This window comes from Arachis hypogaea, chromosome 15 (genome assembly GCF_003086295.3).
Source record: "Arachis hypogaea cultivar Tifrunner chromosome 15, arahy.Tifrunner.gnm2.J5K5, whole genome shotgun sequence".
Taxonomy (NCBI): Eukaryota; Viridiplantae; Streptophyta; class Magnoliopsida; order Fabales; family Fabaceae; genus Arachis; species Arachis hypogaea.
In genome coordinates this window covers 19,162,231-19,182,924 of record NC_092050.1, presented here as the reverse complement: position 1 = coordinate 19,182,924, position 20,694 = coordinate 19,162,231, and the positions used below count along the sequence as shown (strand labels likewise).

Genomic DNA, 20,694 nt, shown 5'->3' with positions numbered 1-20,694 from the left:
TTGATGATTGTATTAATAGAATGGTATATGTGAAGGGTTGCTCATATATGTATATATGATATATGCTAATGCAAAGTTGTGGTTATGGCTCATTGGATTGGTTAAAGGTAGCTAGAAGTGGTTGTTGATGAGTTGGGATTGGATATGTTAGCTATATGCAGGTTTTATAGGTAAAGATTTATGAATGTGGTAAAAATGAGGTTTGGAAATATTTTGGTAAAAAGTGATTTTGGGTGAACTTTGAAGGTCCATAATTTTCTCCTCAAATTTTGGATTGAGTTGTGATTTGTTGCAAATAAAAGATGGTTTCATGAGCTTTTGATTGATATCAATTTTGTGAAAAATGGAACTTTCTAGAGAAAGTTATGGACGTTGAAAGTTTGGTGCAATAATCTATGTTCAGGATGGCTAAAACTGGTTGCAGCAAGCTTTCTAGGCATTCTGCCCATTTTTGAAAAAACGTCCATCCACGCGTACGTATGGCTCACGCGTACGCGGGGTGTGGAATTTTGGCGACGCATGCGCGAGAAGCATGCGTACGCGTGACTTGCTGTATGCTCTACGCGTACGCGTGACTTACTGTATGCTCCACGCGTGCGCTTGGCCTACGCGTATGCGTGGCTGCTGCCTGTTGCAAAAACTGGTTTTGATTGTTTTAAACCAATTTTGCCACTTCTAAACCTCCACTTCCTCCCCTTTAAGGCTTAAAGTATGGTTCTAGGTCCAATAGATAAAAGAAGCTAGGAAAATAAGATAACTTGAAGGTGAAGTAAGAGGTAAATGATGACTTATATGAAGAAGATAAGAATATTAAAGAAGTTTAATGCCAAGGCTTGATAAATGATGATATATTGATTATAAATATGGAATGGCTTATGAGTGATATCTGAGATATGAGTTTTCCTGGGTAACAGAACCGTGGCTCACCACCACGTGTTCCAGGTTGAATCTCGATACTCTGTTGACCCTACGTCGTAAGGGTGACCGGGCACGTATAAATTTTCAGGTATGGATAATCCTCATTGAGTGATTATATGATGAATGAATGTGAACTCTATGCATAGACTCTTGGGGATACGCGACGGGGGATAGTCTAAGGTTTTCGGACTTGTCGGGTTGGCTGGATAACCGACAGATGGGCCCCATCAGCCATAGGACAGGCATGCATCATATGCATTTGTTTGTTTTGATTGCTATGCATTTCCTGGGTTTGCCTAATTGATATATACCACCTGCTACCTGTTATACTTGCTACTTGTACTATCTGCTCATTACTTGTGCGTGAACTTGTTTGGTTACTTGTTTCTGTTGCATTATGGATGATGGAGGGATGAAGGAAAAGGTGAAATGGTTTTGTGTTAGGTTAGGTTTGAAATTGAGTAAGTTAGGCAGATTTAGAATACCTATCCATGTTTATGGCTTCTGTTTAGTAATTAAGTTGGATAATTGGATAACGAAGTTCTAGGATTGCCTATGGCATTCTCAGGATCTTATTTATTATACGCGTGGCACTTTTACCATGTTGAGAACCTCCGGTTCTCATTCCATACTGTGTTGCTATTTTTCAGATGCAGGTCGGGAGGCTCCTTGCTAGGCGTCTATATGTATTTAGCTTACTCTCCAAGTAACTTGTGTATGCTGCTCCTCTTAGAGGTTGAGGGGGAGATAGGAGTTTATTTTGGTATTTTGGTGTATTTTGGGGATGCCTATGTATGTTTATATGTATATATATATATCCTCCGGCCAGCCTTAGCTTCGCATGCTGAGTCAGGAGCTAGTTATACTGTTTCCTTGGCTTTCCTTTACTCTCTGGTTTACCTTTATCATTTCCTATTAGGTTTCTTAGCACACATGTAATCCTTTCTTTTGAGCGTTGCGCTTTTCATTTTGCGATTTTTGTTTACCCGTTTTGTTTCAAGACTCCTAGTATATTATCTTCTTCTCTATTATGTATTTATTTTGCTGTTTAGAGGTCCGTAATATCACATTACCTCTGCTCTATGACTTAAACATAAAACTCTGTGTATTAGGGTGTTACAGAGTCCATTTTAAGAAAAGATAAACATATGATTAATAACAATAAATATGACAAAATTGCTCAATAGATAATTTTTGTAAAGAATATTTCATTTTTTATGGCAGTAACAAAAAACAATTAACATTCTTAATTCTTTAATAAATAAAAAAAATTCACATAATAAATATTAGAATATACTGGATCGGGAGTTGCACTATTGAAACTAGCTGAAATAGAATCCAGCAACATCTCATCAATATTGTTAGCATCAATAGAAGCATCAAATGGAATTCGACTTATATATTTTTCTATTTCAGAATAATGTAAATGAGCTTCACATATTAGAGTGTACGCAAGTGCTTGAAAAGTATCCTATAGTATAAAGATAAAATACCAAATGAGTACATTTACATAAAAAAATAAATAAAAAATACATTGCAAACAAAAATTGACAAATTTATATTTATGAAGGAAGCATTATATAAAAGTTACAAATAGAATGTAAACATACATTTATATGTGAATCAACATTCAATCCTAAATCTGTCTATCTGTCATCCAGTATTGTAATAACTTTGAACATTCCACCAAATTTTTCTTTAATCAACTCTGTATTCTCAATTTTGAGAATTAATTCTTTTTCAACAACAACCTCAAAAAAAGCAGGATGCAATGGATGATTAAAATCCTGACATACACAAATAAGAAGATATAAACTACATAATGAACTAAATATAGACTTGAAACTGACAAATAGATGATTTTTTAAAAAAAAATAAACATAACTCACATTCAACTCTTTCTCAAACTGATCCAAAGCAACAGAGCAAGATTTTTCAAATAATTTAGTTGCAGCAGCATTAAGGAGAACAAAGATTTCACTTGAAGTGCTATCTTCCACAATTATTTTTACTCTATATCTAAAGAAATGCATAAAAATAGTTATATATTATATTTTAAACGTATAAAAAAAAGAAAAAAGCAAGAACAGATTTTGTCAAACACATGAGAAAGACCACCAATGATCATCACTAACAACTTTTTTAATTTTACCTGCAACAAAGAACAATCCATTTTGGAAAGAATTGAGCACATAAAATGAAATTATAAAAGTTTGACAAACAAGACTAGTTTAAAAAATAAATTCAAGTTAAAAATATGACGGTATGAACCACACAAACGAAAAATTACCTCCATCTTTTGTTGAATTAGTTGAATTGTACGGATGCGCCTCCAATCGAATGAATCATCATCAATATAGGAAACTAAAGAACTGTGAATATTTTTCTTAAAGCTAAAGAAATGATAAGAAGCAACATCAAGCCTACATATAACAACAATAAATCATTAATTTATAATACTAATAGAAAAAACTTCAAAGATAGAATTAAAACACAGAAAAAATTTAAATCAAATAACTAACCTCTCAAGAAATCTAACAGTTTCTTGTAAATCTGGATTAATAAGAATATCTGAGACATTCAACACATTTTGTAGACATACTTCATCTGAATAAGAAACCCAAAGATAAAACAAAAATATAAGTACAATAACTTATTTTACAAAATAATTCAAAGATTAGAAATTCTAAGACAAAATTATTGGATAAATCATTTGTTAATTATAACACAAACCTCCATATACTTTGATTTTAAAAGATTGGAGCACAATAACACGCAGTCTTTATATATTCATCTTTCTCTCTTTATGTTACTACATATATTAAATAAGTATATGAATAATCTTCATTATATTGAGTTAATTATATTGGTGAATATTAATATTAGAATCTTTCACCACAAGAAAAGGTGTATTTTTCGACGCTAAAAATCGACGGCTATCTCTCCCGTCGATATTTTTCGACGGCTTGCTGTTGATATTATTAAAAAAGATAATTAAAAATAAAATATTAAAATCGACAGCAAAATCGTCGATTTCTTTGATAATCCATTACCCGTTTTCTTATTATCGACACATTGTCGACGGAGCGTGAGCACGAAAATACTTTTATTTTAAAATCGACGAACATAGCGTCTATTTTAATATTTAAAATATCGACACATTTTGTTGTCGATAAATTTAAACGGTCTTGATCACTTTTTAAAATTAAATGGATGGTATAGATTTAATGTTTAAAATTGACGCTTAGGACGTCGTTTTTTCTCAAACTAAAATCGACGGATATGCTGTTGATTTTTATCAATAAAATAAATCTCCCCCCACTCACTCCCCGCGTTTCCTTCATTTCCCCAAATTCACCCTTTCAATTTTCATCAACCCTTATTTTACCCCTGAATTCACCTCGCATACTTCAACCCTCCTTCTCCATCGCCGCCGCGCCGCCGTCGCTCCGCTGCTGCCGTCGCTTCGTCTCTCTGCGCCGTTGTTGTTGCTGCTCAATCAAAATTAGTTACTCACTTACTCTCTCTCTCTCTCTCTTGTTCTTCATTGATTTTTCATCAATTTTTTGGATAAAAAATTTGCTCAACATTACTACAGAATAGGTCTTCAAAGATTGATTTGGTACTAATCATTAATCTAATTTGGATCCTGAAGCAACTTAAAAAGCACAGAAGAACTTAGTATCTAATTTCTTCAATCCCTAATTTCTCATATTCACTTCAATTATTCTGTAGCATAAACTCAATTTTTTTTATTCACTACTTTTTTCAATGATTCTGTTTGTATTGAGCGACTTTAATTTGTTTTCTTTTGTTTTAGATTGAATCTTAACTCTATAATTTGTTTTCTCTGTCTCGCGTTTTGGAATTTGTAAACAGAGGAGCTTCGGACATTGATTCCTAAAGGCTTTGAAGTAATTGGAGCATTTGCTTACGGAGCCGGCGCCGACGCTCAAGCGGCAGTTCATGCTACTCGCAGACTGAGGAAGCTTTTATATGGTGAAGAGGAAGGGGATAATGGACCGGTGATCGGAGCAGTCGCCGCCGGTTCTGGCGTGCTAAAATTTTTCATGTCGGAGAGTGGAAAATCGAATAGCCTCGAAGAGGATGATTCAGTTGTTGAAGAATAACATTCGGAGAAATGTGTGGGAGAATAGTTGCTTGATTCGTTGTGAGCTTCCGATCAAGTTTCCAGTATATTATCCTCTCAAGAATACGAGTGGTTAGTTTTATTCAATTTTTGTTTCTTCTAATCTTTAAGTGTTAGTTTGGATTGGTGTTAATTTTGCTTTGCATGTTCTGCTGGGGTTGTATTTTGAAATTAACTTCAATCAATTCATTGTTTTTGCATTCCCATGTAATGAAGTAATCTAGAGATTAGAAATTGGGGTTTGTGAGCTAGTAGCATTAATTGATAATACTTTGATGATGAAAGTTATAGAGCACAGGACTTATGAGATGCAATGAAAACTTTAGTTCCAAGTAAAATTGTTAATTATGATATTCTTCGTTTTAATTGTTTAATTGCTGCTGATGTTATATGATAGTATTTGTGATTTATTTTTAGTGGTTATTTATTTTTTTGGCCTGCTACCATGAATCATGCGCATTGTGAATTGTGAAATGAATTCAATCATCTATTTTGTGATATTTTCTTCTTCTTAGAATGTAGATACCATCCAAGTTAGTGTTCTCTTTAACTGCTTAGAGCCATTATCAGCGTCTGCTGTGCCTGTTGCAGAGTACATTCCAAGTCAGAAATCAGGAGTTAGGGTCATATTAATGTCCTAAATCCTATATGTTAGCATGATTTTTTTTTGGGTATTTTTTTAACTGAAGTTGAATTATTACCTTCAGCCCAGAATGAAGTCAGGCTCCTTGTTGTGGATATTAAACTAGATGTACTCTGCTATGCTTCTAAGAAGCTCCCCTTGAGGCATGCAGTTTCAAGATTAATCATCCCTGGTTTAGCTGATCAGTTAAATGTATTGCAGAATTCAATGTTGCCTAACCTTTTGAGACAACACCCTCAGGTGAGGCAATGCATTCATATATTGGTTAATGGATTGATCAAGGAGGCCATTCATGTAATTGGCTGTGGATATGAAGAGAAGACTAAATGGGGAAAAGAGATGAGGCTTAAACGTTTCATTCATGTGTTGTTGACTTGTTTACTAACTAAAATGTGTTGTTCTTGTTGTGTATTCATTCAGATTGGTTGGATTTATAGATCAGTGACAAAGGATATCTTAACTGGATTCAAGATGCACTGTAGAGGATGGAGATCAATTTACTGCATACCATTAAGGCCAGCATTCAAAGGGTCAGCACCAATCAACTTGTCTGATAGGTTGCACCAAGTTCTTAGGTGGGCCCTTGGATCAGTTGAAGTCTTCTTTAGCAGACACTGCCCTTTGTGGTATGGATTTGCAGGTGGACGCCTCAGATGGCTTCAGAGACTAGCTTACATAAACACCATTGTCTATCCTTTCACATCACTTCCTCTTGTTGCTTATTGTTCCTTGCCAGCAATTTGCCTTCTCTCTGAAAAGTTCGTCATTCCAACGGTAGTTTCTTCATCTTTTATTCTTCTTAACACATCATAACACAGACACAATTGTTACAAGTTACAACTAATAATGTCTTGCACTAAAGAAAACAATTACTGAGTAACTGGTTTTAAATTATCAGACAAAGATAATCTGGTTTTATGCAGTTGTAAATCACTTCTTGAAATTGAATATAATTAAAGCAAAATGGCTCTTAACTCTATTTCTTTGTAGTATCACAAATTAAATCATTTACTTTGATTTTATAGGGATGTGGTTGTGCTTATCGCTCTCTTCAGACTATCATTTCATGGTTCAGACTTCAAAACTATTCATCTATAGAGGTTCCTTCTCATAGGTATTTTCAGTTTGCCTCATCTTAAGGATGGATTTTGTTACTAGGGGATATGTTATTTTATTTTAATATTTCTTAGAAGTAATTTAATCTTAGCTTATTTCTGTATTTTCTCTTCAGGTTTACAGCCAATCTTATCAATGGTTTCCATACTCCAGAAGGCGCAGAGCTAGATAAGTGAGCATTCAGGGCTTTGAACAGCAGAATTTTCACTTTTATTGGCATATTTTCTCCTAATTTCTTCTTGATCTTTTCATTTTTAGGAAGCAAGTATCAAAGCTGGGAAGATTTTTCTCCATTAGCTTCTTATGGAGTTTCTTCCAATGGTTTTTAACTGCTGGTGATGATTGCGGATTTTCAAGCTTTCCTACATTTGGTCTACAGGCCTATAAGAACAAGTATGTGACTCACTCTATATCTTGTTGATGAATCAAAGTATCAAACAGAAGAAGTGTTTAAAACACTTATTTCAATAAAGGACATGTAAATATATTCGTAAAACCTCTATCCTCTAAAAAATATGCTTTTTGAATGTCAAATATTAGCCAAATTTGTATTGTAATAATAATAAACCAATAAAAGAAAAACTAAGATGAAGTATTTCACCTTCTAGTGTTAGTCTTAGCTTGATGGGGTAGCACTTATTGATCCTGAATGAAATAATGCCATTTTTTATTAATTGTTTATTGTTATATAATAATAGATTTGTACTTTGTTTTTCATTTCCTTTAACCACTTGCTTATCTATTTGTTATTTTCTTGTGCATAATAGGTTCTACTTTGATTTTTCCGCTACTTATGTTGGGGTTGGGATGATTTGCCTATATAATCAATGTATCCCTGCTGATTGGTGGAATTCTCTCATGGGGTGTCATGTGGCGACTCATTGCTAATAAAAAAGGTGATTGGTATGATGCAAAACTTAAGCCAAGCAGCTTAGAGGGCCTTCAAGGTTACAAGGCAAGTCATCCTTTACCACTCAATTTTCACTATGTTCCGTATTTTGTAACATTAACCTTTAGGTTAATTAAACGCTAATTGATTAAACGTTAACCTTTGGTTTTTCTGTTCTAACTGGACAACATATGCTGAGCCCTAGGCAAAGAAGGCTGAAAAAGATCGTTAATGGTGGATGGTGTGGGTGGAAGAAAGCTGTTGATAGCAAGGAAAAGAATTTCTTCTTGCATGATAAGTTTTATAATCTCCTTCTACCACAGAGGCCTAACATGATTTGATAGGATCATTTTCATGGAGGGTAACAGTTCTTAGTTTGTACCAATTTTCTTGCAATGGAATGGTAGTTTTTCATGGTTGGAATTTGATAGTTCAGTTAATTAGTTGACTTACTTTTGGATTGGTGTTTGTAACTGGTATTCTGTGACTATAGTCTATTATATAGGATTTACCGTTGTTATCTATTTGAGTTACTTGGACAAGTAAATGATGCCAGCAAAGGGTATTTCAAGATAATTAGAGTATTATTTTATCATCTTATTAACCTTTTTACTTTAGAGGAATTTGATCCTTCAACTATAATAGTTAATTTTTATAATAATGATTCTTTTAAAGTTTTGTAGTTTAATATTTTAGTGCTTTCGTTAAGAATTAAGTTGACTAATAAAAAAGGGCTACTGTGAAAATTTATCTTATCTTAAATCTTTATGTTAAAGGATTATTTATTATTTTGATAAGTTTGTAAACTCATTATTTAATATTTAGTATAAATTTTATTTTTATATTTAAAAGTTTATTTGTCTTGTTATCTAATATTCTGTATAAATTTTATTTTTATATTTAAAAGTTTATTTGTATTAAAGGTTTACTATTTTTCAAATAAAAAATAATGAAAACATGTAACTATTAAAATTGACGGCAAAGTTGTCGCTTTTAAAAGTTAAAATAGACAAATCTAAATAATTAAATCGACGACAACTGAGTCGATTTTATTCAATCACATATCGACGGCGTTGTCGTCGATTTTATTAAACATATTATAGACAAAAGTGTTGTTGATTTTATTGAGTTAAATATCGACACAAAGGCTGTCGATTTTATTGAATCAATTATCAACAAAGAAGACGTCGATTTTAAATTATAATATCGACGGCAATGTTGTCGATTTTATTAAAAATGTAAAATTCTCACACCCATATTACAGACGGAACAAACGTTGATTTTATTAAATTATTATCGACGGCCATGAAAACCGTCAAATTTATTAGCATTTTGAAAAATCAACAAGCTTTATAGTGACCAACTGCGCCGTCTATTTTACCGTCGAATTTCAATATTATCGACGGCTTAGCCGTCGATTTGGCCGTCAATTTTAACGACATTTTTTGTAGTGTTTTATTTACATATCTTTATTTTATATTTATTTTCTCTTTTTTATTTATTTATTTATTTATTTTATAACATGCCTAACTTAGTCATGTGTTAGTTTATTTTATTTTGTCTTTTTCTTATAAATGAATTTAAAATGTAATTTTAGACAACTAAACATTTTATGTAATTAAATTACAATACTACATACTTTTTTCTTTGTTGGTTTGTTTTTTTCCTCTTCCTCGTCATTCTTTCTTCCTTTTTCAATTTTTTTCTCAATCTTTTTTTTCTCCCTCCTTTTTTATCATATCATCGTCGTCGTCACTTTTTTTCTTCTTTCTATACTTTTTTTTGTTCTTATTTATCTTTTTTATTTGTTTATTTTTTTTGTATATCTTTTAAATTTTTATAAAAAAGAAGAATAAAACAAACAGAATACAAAAAATGACTATGATAATGAAGAAGAAGAATAATGACACCGAAAATTTTTATATAAAACACACAAACTTTATTACGATATACACAAAATTTGAATTTATCTCTACACCATGACAGTTTGTTGTTTAGGACTTAGGAATATACAATTTAATTTTAAAATAATTTTGTTTAGATAAAATCTTCTATTTTTGAAGTAAAACATAAGATGATAAAATGATATAGAAAAATTTTGTATCAATAACAAAACATGAAAAAAAAGAAGAAGAACATATTAGGAGAAAGAAAAAGAATATAAAATATGAAGAAAAAGAAGTAGAAGAAAAAGATATGGTGGAAAAAATTTCAGTGTTATAGTTGAAAAATTTTGATGATAGTTTTAAGAAATTTCGATGCTAACTTTGTTTTTGTGTTATTTTTCTAAAAAATTTTATACAATTTAAAACTCTCCTTTGCTTCTTTTTCATTATCTTCTTTTTTTTTTCTTTATCTTCTTCTTATTTCACCTTCTCATATTTTTTTAGTTTTACTCTTTTAAAAAGAATAAAAACAAAAAAGAGAAAAAAATAAAAAAATACTGCAATAATATGTAATATCGAAAAGAAGAGGACAAGAAATAAAAAAACGTAATAATAGTAGCAGTAATAGAAAAATGACAAGAATGAAAAAACACGCAAAAAAAATAAGAACGTCAAAAAGAAGAAATGTGCAATTCACGCATACCTTATATAAGTAATTTTTGTTAAATTTCAGCCAACTTAATTAAAAAAAATACTTGGATATATAGTAAAACTCTTAAAATTATTAATTATATAAATAAAAGATTTACTATATTAACATAAAATTAAAAAAGTAAATACAATAATATTTTTTAGAATTACCGACGAATAAAATGTTAATATCAAATCTGATATGGTTTAGTTTAAGATAAAAAAAATCTAAACTCAAATTTTCTAATTTTTAAAAGTATATAAATCAAATTCTGAAAGTATAAAAATTAGACCTTTTAAACTCTTATATTTTTATTTTAAAAAATTAAAAATTATGAAATACAAAAATTAAATTCTCCAATTTTAATCTCTTCTATCATTTTAAAAAATACCAAGAATTACATTAAGGGAATATATCACTCGTCTAACTCTCCTAGATAAAAAAAAAAAAAAAATTAGCTGAACAATGTTAGGGTCAATTAATTAAATTAAAAAGTATTCTCTTATTAGTTATTAGTCCTAGTAGCCGTCGAATAAAGTTAGAAGACATGGAAGAAAAAATATAAGGAAAATGTGAGGCACGGACCCATGCCACTGAGGCGGTTCTACTGGCCCACGCCATCCTCACGCGCCCTTTTCCCACGCGTTCATTCACGACAACACGTGTTACCGCATCTTACACGTGCGGAACATCACCTTGCCTTGACTTGTTTATTTCCGCAGCCCAAAGTCTATTCGAAAAAAATAACAATAATAAAATAATAATACTAAAAAAAAATAAAAAATTTAATTATTCTATTAATTTTTATAATTTTTAAAATTTTTAATTAAATTTTTATATATATTTTGTAATTTGGTCTTTGTATTAATTTTTTTTTCAATTAAATTTTTTAATAATAATTAATTTAATTATATAAGGGCTTAACTAAAAAAAATTAGTACAAAAATTTAAATAAAAAATATAAAAATTTAATTAAAAATTTCGCAAAATTATAAAAATCAATAAAATAATTAAATCAAAATAAAAATAGTTCACCTAAATAAACAAAAAATAAAAAGAGAAAAAGGATCTTAAATGAAAAAAAAAAGAACCTACAGTATTAAGTGCATGTTTGGGCGCTATTATTTTGTTAAAAAAAGATCTTTTTTGAATGAAAAAAGATCTTTTTTTTTATTTTTTAACGTATTTGGCAAATTTCTAGTAATAAAAGTAAAAGTACTAGTAAAATCAAAAAAAGATTTTTTTTGAGAAGCTGTAATTTACATATTTTTTTAAAAGATCTTTTTTTCTTAAAAAAAAGATGTTTTCCATATAATAAATGAATAAAAAAGTACTTTTATACTGTTATACTCAAACATAATTAATAGATAAAAAGACCTTTTTACATAAGATATCTAAACATAAAATTACTTTTACTTCTCTATAAAATCTTTTAAAAAAAGATAACTCAAAAAAAAAATTTTTTTTTTTAAAATTTACCCAAACAAGTGCTAAGAATTTAAGATTTTCTTATGTAGGTTTCGTACATTGATTAATTAATTAATTTCATTTAGAAAATCTAGAGAGCGAAACAGAAAAAGTTTAGGAACACAGAAAAATTTTTAGAGAGAGAATGACAGAGAGAGGGAAAGAGAAAGAGAGAAGTTTAAGGCAGCTGGGTTAGATGGATTTAGATTCTCAATTTCTCTTGAAACCAAAGCCCCCATTTCCAATTTTATATTTTAATTTCTCAGATCACAGACAGAGAAAGTGAGAGGGAAAAAAAAGGAAGAAAATTTATATAATTGAGCTGTAATTTATTATTATTACATATAAAAAATGCGGAGGGATTGTAATTTGTAAGAGATCGTCCTGCATCATATGTAATCTGCGTATGTGTGAGTGCATGCTCATCTCATCTGAAACCCCTTTCACTTTGAATCACCATTTGGTGGGTCTCTACAAAATACTGAAAGTTCTGGTTATAACCCCACAGATTTAAAATCACATCGGGCACTTTGTTGTTTGTCGCCATAGCAAGGTAAGCTCTGCAATGCATCCAAGGCTCTTTTTTTGTTCCCCAGCCTATTGAGTATTGACATGTAAACTTTTACCACTTAGGGTTTTTGTTTTGAGTGTTAAGGGGTTTTTTTGTGACAAGTATTGTGTGATTTGTTTTTGAGGTGCTGTTTTCACTGGTGGTGATGTGAATGCGTTTGAAAAGTTGTGTGCTTGTTGATGATGGTGAGTTAATTTAGTGTGTTGCTGGTTTAGGGTTTGATTTCATCCAGTGGAAGGGGTTTGGGTATTTGGAGTATTTATTTTCCTGCTTTGGGTCTGTGAGCTCACTTAAGATAGTTCTTGGAAATTTGCAATTGCTGTTATGCTGTTGATTTAGGGATAAGTTTGTGTAATGATTAGTATTTTTGGATTGTATATTTCTTTAAAATGTTGAAGAAATATCTGCTATTGAGTATTTGATATTTGGATGTGTTGTAGTGCTGAGTAGTTTCCTGAAGGCAGGACACTAGGACATCAAGCTGAGTTATGGTAACATTGAGGGGAATGTTCTGAGATATTGGGGTACATCTTCTCTTTTATTGCTATCCTTTTTTTTTATCTTGTTACTGTTTTGAATATTTCAAGTAGCAGCGATATTTAAATCACATTGTTGTCTGATGGAAGAATGGGAAAATGAAATATGATTGGCATCATTCCAACGAGTTGCCATCAGTCTAATGTTTCTCTATAACAGTAATTTTGTCATTATTATTCGAGCCACAGTAGAAATTTTTATATGAAATTTATGGGCAAGTACGAAATATGAATACGGATGCATCAAGTATGGCTGGTGGTCTCACTATTTTATTTTGGTTTTATTATTAAATATTGGCTTTGTTTTTCGTTCTGTTTAATTTCTGGAAAAGTATAGCTATTAAGGATTGGGATCCCTGCTGATGTTGTTTTTGTGCTTGTAATAATTTATATTGTGCTCTTCTTCTAAAGTGACATAGTAAATCTTTGACACTGGAGGGATCCTTAATCAGATAACTAAAATCCGATTAGAGAACATGTTCCATCTATCTTTAACTCATGCTTTGTTTTGAGTAGGTATCACCCAAATCAGAAAGAAGTTTGCCAAACATTCTATGATTCAGACTGCTGATATGAGACTTGAATCAGGGACTTGTAATGTGTGTTCAGCTCCTTGTTCATCTTGCACATATAACCATTCTCTCATGGGGTCAAAGGCTGAAGAATTTTCTGATGAAAACTGTCGTTTAGGGGAGGCCAATAATCACTGTTCTATGGACCAGAGCAATTTATCTTCTCTTAGGAGTAAAGCTTCTGAAAACTTGCAGCATGCTGTTAGTGAAACCAGTAACATTCTCAGTGTTAATTCTAGTCAGGATTCTCTATCTGAAAATGCCCAGAGTAAGCAGGTCTTGTCAGATAAGTATCAGGGCTCAAAATATTTAGAAGGCCATGATGATAACATTTCTAGTATTAGTAGAGCCAGTGATTCTAATTTAGAGAACACCAGCCATCAAAGAAATGCAGAAAGAATAAATGCTTGTAGTTCAGCTTCAGTTAGTCATGTAGGCGCAGAAGGATCTGTTGGTACTCCATCTGTTGATATGTCTGGTTTGTCTGAGATTCCATCCTCTAAAGATGCAGATAGTGGGCATAGCACATCTAAGGTACAAAGCATGAATGGACAATCTCAAAGTGGTAAATCTCTCTCAAATAGTGCAAGGTTAATTCATCCAGAAGGGAAATTATTGTCTCGTATCCCTGAAAAGTTGTTAGAAAGCCCTAATGAAAACCCTAATTCATCATTGAACAAAGAGGCAGCATCTACTGTTGTATCTGGTGAGAAATCAATTGCCAGTAATGATAGCCCTAATGACAGTATTGCCAAGGTTTCATCGGAAGTTTGTCCAAAGTCAGAAGCAGGTACTGATAACATAGGTGATGCTAAAGATGAAAGCTTTAAAGGTTCAGTCCGTGATGGACAGCATGAGAAGACTGAGGAGTTGGTTAAATCCCCTTTTAAGCAGGAACTTCAATCTGAAGATGAGAGTGATGAATTGGATGCTGTGGAACATGACGTGAGTATTATTCCCTTTTACCCCCGAAATTAAAGTTGATGAGGATTATAATGGAAGATTGGAATGTTATATCATGTGTAGATGCTTAACCTCTACTTCAATTTCTGATTTTCATTTGATTGGGAAACAGGTAAAAGTGTGTGACATATGTGGAGATGCTGGTCGGGAGGATCTACTAGCTATATGCAGTAGGTGCAGTGATGGTGCTGAGCACACGTATGCATAAGAAATTTCCCCTTATTCCTTCATCACTTTTGTCATATTGTTACAGATTCCTTTACCTAAAATGAATCTTACTATAATTATTTATTTGAATCAGCTACTGCATGCGAGAAATGCTTCAGAAGGTCCCTGAAGGGGAATGGTTATGTGAAGAATGTAAATATGCAGAGGAGACTAGAAATCAAGGGCTTGGTAAGTGTCAAGTAGTGTTTCATACTAAGAAATAAATTGTTCTGGGGATTGACATTTTAGAACCTTTATGCTCTCTGTGTATCATAATAATTTCTTTCTAGAAACTGAAAATTTGCATTATCTGATATTGAGGGTTATAAAAGCAGTAGAGCAACCATGCTTGCCTATGGCTATGTGCTGACATATCTGTGGAACTGAATTTTGTGATCCAGAAGCTGAGGAGAAAATAATTCTTAAAGGTAGTTTAACTTCACAAGTTTCTAACAAACGACTTTTGGAAAACATTGAAGTAGCTTCTGCAGCAAAAAGGCAAGCTCTTGAATCAAGCACAGGGTCACCAAAGGCATCGAGTCCTAAAAGATTAGTCCCTCTGTCTCGTGAATCTTCGTTTAAGAACTTAGATAAAGGAAAGGTGAAGCCTGGTCATCTGATGCCTATTCATAATCATTCTAGCGGTGATGACACAGAAGTTGCTCGATCTCCTTCCATTGGTCCCCGAAGTCAAATTCCTAAGAGTATGGATTTATCTTTCATACGGGTTGCTTCATTGTAACACACTATATTGTTCTTTTTGCGTCTTTTAAGCAGTTAGTTTCTTTGATAGTTTTCTATCATTGTTTTGCAGATGTTTATTCATTTTAATGTTTTTTCCCCTTCTTCTTATGAGCAGGTACATTATCGAAATGTAGTTCTTTCAACAACTTGAGTTCCAAGCCTAGAGTCAAAATTGTTGATGATGTTGTTCCCCAGAAACCGAAAGGGGCTGGTGATCAGTCTTCCAAGAATATGGAGATGCCTGCGCGCATGACAGGAAAATCAACGTTATTCAAATCCTCAAGTTTGGGTAGGTCAAGTACAACTGCACCAAAAGTTAAAATGCTTTCGCCCAAGTCTGCAACTGTCCAGGAGCCGAAAGGACTAAAACATATGAAAGAATCAGGTGCATTTGACAGGAAATTTCCAGCTAGGACTGATCGGCCTGTTGTTAGTTCATCAATAGCTAGTTCTGTTGTGTCTACAGCTAAGGGTGATCAGAAGCTAACATCTCGTGGTGAAACCACTAAACCTTCAGCAGTATGCAACAATCGAGAGTTGAGGGTTAACCAGGATGGAAAATCAAATACATCATATAAGTTAGTGAGTAATGTAAGTCAGAAAACTTTGGAGCCTCAAGTTTGCTCAGGTGTGACCTCAATCGGAAGCATATTACTCCTGCTATATAGTATCTTGTGCCTTCTATTTTTCTGTGTAAATATGCTGCTCTTGACATCGTTCATTTCATTTTACTAAAGCCATCTGCCATCATCTATGTTTTTACCCCCATTTTTAGCATCTTGCAGTATTGATTTTGTGGTCAGAACTGTTCTCTGTTGAGAATCATACTAATTTATTTATTCTTTGACTGTTACAGAGAAAACATCAACCAATATTGATGAAGCTGTACAGGACGTCCTGCCTCGGCCACGAGAGACAGCAAATCAGGTTGAGAAAACCAGAGGTGGTTCTGATGATCGTGTGAGGCCAGGTTTTAGTAATGCTTCAAAAAATCCAATCTGTCAAAAATGTAAAGAATATGGCCATGTTCTGGAATTTTGTACAGCTGGTAATACACAGGAATCTGGAGCTGAAGTATCATTCTCTGCTTCAAGTAGTTCAATTGAGGATATGCATAAGGGTAATAAATTGAAAGCTGCAATCCAGGCTGCCCTACTTAGAAGGCCTGAAATATACAAGAAGAAAGAAACACCTAATCAAACTGATGGGGTTTCTCCATCAGGCACAAACTTGAATGGTGAAGTCATTTTGCAAGACCAACCAATTGTTTCGAGCTCGCCAAAGAATATTGTATCAGCTGTAGAAACCCGGGAACAGCAAGAAATCCTTGAGAGTTCTACATCTGATTCGATCAAATGTTTGTCTGATGATGATTTGAAGCAACCAAAAGTTTCTCCAACTGGTTTTTGTTCTCAACCAGTAAAGTCAGATTCTGTTGGCCTTGCTGCTGGAAAGCCTGTAGTAAGAGATTTGTCTAATAAAGCTTTGGCCATCCCAATTGCCATTTCGAAGATGTTGGTCATTCCAGAATATGAATATATCTGGCAGTATGGAATATTCATTCATGGACTAGTTTGTCTTCAATTCTGGAATTTTCTTGCTACGTTACTTTTCCTGTTTTGCAACGAAATGTTTTACAGGATCTTTGTTGTTGGCATGCAGGGGTGTATTTGAAGTGCATCGAAATGGAAAGCCTCCTAATTTTTGTGCTGGAGTCCAAGCACATTTATCCTCTTGTGCTTCCCCAAAGGTTCGTCAGGAAGTGAACAAGTTTCTACCCAAAGTTACCCTGAATGAAGTTCCTCGTTTGAGCACATGGCCTTCACAATTTCGTCAAGTTGGCACAAGAGAAGATCATATTGCTCTTTACTTCTTTGCCAAAGATATTGAGAGGCAAGCATATGAATATCACTTATATTTTTACATTATTCTATGAAGTGCAAATTTATTTCTTGTTTGATTTGTTATGATATTGACTTTTATAGTGATGTTTGTATACAGTTATGAGAGGCACTACAAGGGTCTAGTGGATCACATGATTAGAAGTGATTTAGCACTTAAAGGAACTTTTGATGGTGTTGAACTTCTTATATTCCCGTCCAGTCAACTTCCTGAAAATTCACAGCGTAAGAAATCGTTCCATATTTTTGTCAAACCAATATGGAAAGCTAGTTATGAAAGAGTATTTTGGGCTTGTGGCTTGTGTTGAAGTATATACCTTCATAGATTGTTTTTCAAAGATGGCAGATATTCAGTTAGTATGAAATTTTGAATTTTCCAAGTGAATGGGAAATCTCTTACAAGGGGTACCATGCTTTTGTTCTATAGCTCACTTTAGCTTTCTCTTTTTTGTAAATGGATGGTTCATTGGGTGATTATATGGCTAATTGTTGGTGATATTCGTTTATTTGTATTCATGATTCTATTTATATATATTGTTTCATCAGAGGTTTGAATGCTGTGTAAAACCAATATAACAGATGAAATATAAGATTGCAAAGAATGATAATGCTTTGTGTCAAATTTGGCATTAGTCAAGTATGATAATTTGACCATGTATTTTCAGTTGGCATATTTTCATTAGTAGCATACTGGAATATTTTCGCTATTGACAAGCTTGTTAAGGCTGATTATCATCCTATGTTTTGGCAGGCTGGAATATGTTGTTTTTCTTATGGGGCGTATTTAGGGGGAGGAGGATCAGTCATTCAGATTCTACAGAAAAAAATTGTATTCCCAGTCTGAATGCAGTGCCAGTTGAAGAGGATTCTACTACTGCTGTTGTGACCAAGTCTGAAACACATTGCTCCCAAAAATACACAGATGAAAAAACAATTGCCTGTGATGAAGTATGCGCTGCACGTCCTCCATCTGGTTATATAGACCAACCTCGGATTACAGCAAGTATGATCAATGATAACAATGACCAGACACATCTGGGTTTGCAAGTAAAATTGGAGAAGCAAGATAGTGGAGTTGACATCAAATCTACATCAGTGGTTCCAATTGACAGTACATTTTTATGCCACGAGATGAAATCCACTGGTTCATCACTGGTAACGTCTTTATTCTTATTAGGGTAATTTGATAGACTAAACATTACGTTTTCTACTTGATATAAATCTGCCGACATGCACTTGTTCCCAATATTGTGATCTGATCATGATCCCCGTCACTATTTAAGTTAGAATTTAGAAAGTCCACTTTGATCTAGATTGTTTATGGGCATTGCTTTGTACAATTTCCTTAATTTTGATTATTATACAGTCACATTTCTCCACTTCTTATTTTTTGGTATTTAAAGATTGTAGCTTTGAGGATAATACTTCTTAACATACCGTGTTAGAAATTCTTGATTATTATATCTGGGGAGGTAATGTCGGTACGAGACCCAGTTGACTGTTTGTGTTGGGAAGAAACAAAGTAATGGTAAGCTAGTAGGTGTAGAACGAAGTCCCAGACATGATGGCCCATTACATGTATAATTTGTTGTTGCTTGCAGATCATGCTGTAGATTATGTGTACTTTTGAGATCACTAATAAAAAAAACGCATTTGATCAAGAGTAGCTTTAGTTACTTTTGGCTGATTATCTCACTGTCTTTTAAAAGATGCTCTCAACGTTGTGCAGAAACCTAATGGACTAGAACATGGACAGTGCAGAGAGTCTAAGCCTCCTGAAGCGATTGGGATTAGTGTAAATACAAGAACTGTTGAAACAAAAACTGGTTTTGACATTTCTGTAAAGCAAGAGAAAGCCTTGTTGACAGAGATTCCCTCTGTTGGCAAACAAGAAAGAGGTACTCCAAGCAGTGTTGTTAATCATAAAATGTCAGAGAGAGTGAACAGTGACGAAGATCAGCAAAATCCCAGTATGAAACAGAAAGCAGATGATCACTATATTGACTTGGAAGCAACAACTTCTTGCGATCAAGGAAAAGGTGCCGAAAGCCATTCGATTAAACAAAAAATTTCAGGGAGGATAAACAGTGATGAAGAAGGTCAGCAAAGGCCTAAGAGAAAACCAAAAGGTGTTTACTTTATTGACTTGGAGGCAACTGTTGGAGATCAAGAAACAGAGACTGCAAGCAATGACAGTAAGGATAGAATTTCTGAGAGAATGAATGGTGATGAAGATCAGCAAAGGCCTAAGACGAAGCAGAAAGATTATCATTATATTGACTTGGAGGCACCTGTAGACAATCATGACCAAGATTCTGCAAACAGTATTTGTAAGGATGAAGTTTTGGGGAGAATGGATGGCGAAGGTAAGCAATGGCCAACAAAGAAACAAAAAGATTATCATTATATTGACTTGGAGGCAAACAATGAGGAGGAAGTTCAATATGTAGATCTTTCTGACACAGTTATGCAGGCTCCTGTAGTCAGTTGTCAGAAACGGTCTTGGGACGAGGTAAATGGAAAATTGGAAGATGGAGGAAGCTCTAGCAAGAAGCTGAAGGCAGGTTTTGGTGGGATTTATGGGGGTTCCAGTTCTGAAGGTAGGGACTCTCTTGAAATCGGTTCGTCTTCTTCAGTTGAGGGAAAAGGGTGTAAAGAAGCTTGTGAGGAGAAAATCATCCCTGAGGATGTTGGATCAATCGAAAGAACCTTCTTTCCCGTTGATAACTCACGGATGGTGCTAAGCAGCACGTTGCTAAAAGGGCCTCATGAGTACAGGGACCGATTTCATGATGCAATTCCAAATCTAGAGCTTGGTTTAAGGGGCGAAACAATACCACCTCCACCTCCACCTCGACAGCGAATGCTTCCTTTCCTTGTTGGAGCAGTAGACAGGAAAAACATCCCAGAAATCTGTCCAGATGGCTTGGCAAACGAGCAGGAAGATGATGATGGTGATGCTGCATCTCTTTCACTTTCTCTATCATTTCCAACTTCCAACAAGGACCCAAAAATACCTGCTACAAAAGCAGCAGAGGTCTTACCTGATGAGCATCGTGTGAATAGTTCGTTCCTCCTTTTTGGAAGATACACAGACAAATAATCTGCTGCTATTTGCTGATATAATCATGTACATTATCCTGTTCCAGATGGCTCATCATCCTGTATTAACAAAGGAGCCATTGTCCTCAGCAAGAGTCAATAAGTTTTTTTCTTTTTAACTTTGTCAAATACATGTTTTTATGTTTAGCCTTTTGGTTTTCAGAATAAATAGTTTACGGCTGTTTGTATGTATATAGAGAGAATTGAAGCCGGTCATAATTTCAGAAATTACTACTACTACTACTACTACTACTACTACTACTAGGAGAACTTGCATATGGAGTGGCAAATAGATGGAGAACTTGAAGCCGGTCATAATTGCAGTGGCTTTGCGACAA

General features: G+C 33.6%; 2 protein-coding genes across 5 annotated transcripts; both read left to right on the top strand.

Annotated features, from left to right (window-relative positions):
- The first annotated feature begins 4,182 nt into the window (after window positions 1-4,182).
- On the top strand, window positions 4,183-8,240 carry LOC112748046 (uncharacterized). 2 transcript variants are annotated; one of them, XR_003814417.2, is made up of 9 exons: window positions 4,183-4,426; window positions 4,798-5,140; window positions 5,776-5,951; window positions 6,132-6,485; window positions 6,737-6,825; window positions 6,943-6,999; window positions 7,086-7,220; window positions 7,595-7,782; window positions 7,922-8,240. XR_003814417.2 is itself a non-coding variant. In XM_029293296.2 (8 exons), the coding sequence occupies exons 2-8, from the start codon at window positions 5,026-5,028 to the stop codon at window positions 7,713-7,715; spliced, it is 1,047 nt and encodes a 348-aa protein (XP_029149129.1). In that variant the 5' UTR covers window positions 4,183-4,426; window positions 4,798-5,025; the 3' UTR covers window positions 7,716-8,240. The 2 variants fall into 2 exon arrangements, 1 of the variants encoding a protein (XP_029149129.1); XM_029293296.2 differs by having other exon boundaries at window positions 7,595-8,240.
- A 3,575-nt stretch (window positions 8,241-11,815) lies between these two features.
- LOC112749826 (ASI1-immunoprecipitated protein 2) lies at window positions 11,816-20,694 on the top strand. 3 transcript variants are annotated; one of them, XM_025798237.3, is made up of 12 exons: window positions 11,816-12,313; window positions 12,772-12,855; window positions 13,384-14,384; window positions 14,515-14,600; window positions 14,704-14,798; window positions 15,011-15,313; window positions 15,469-15,981; window positions 16,210-16,900; window positions 17,016-17,246; window positions 17,355-17,479; window positions 18,006-18,409; window positions 18,984-20,694. In XM_025798237.3, the coding sequence occupies exons 3-12, from the start codon at window positions 13,422-13,424 to the stop codon at window positions 20,355-20,357; spliced, it is 4,785 nt and encodes a 1,594-aa protein (XP_025654022.1). In that variant the 5' UTR covers window positions 11,816-12,313; window positions 12,772-12,855; window positions 13,384-13,421; the 3' UTR covers window positions 20,358-20,694. The 3 variants fall into 3 exon arrangements, with proteins under 3 accessions (XP_025654022.1, XP_025654024.1, XP_025654025.1); XM_025798239.3 differs by having other exon boundaries at window positions 11,820-12,516; XM_025798240.3 differs by lacking the exon at window positions 12,772-12,855 and having other exon boundaries at window positions 11,831-12,313.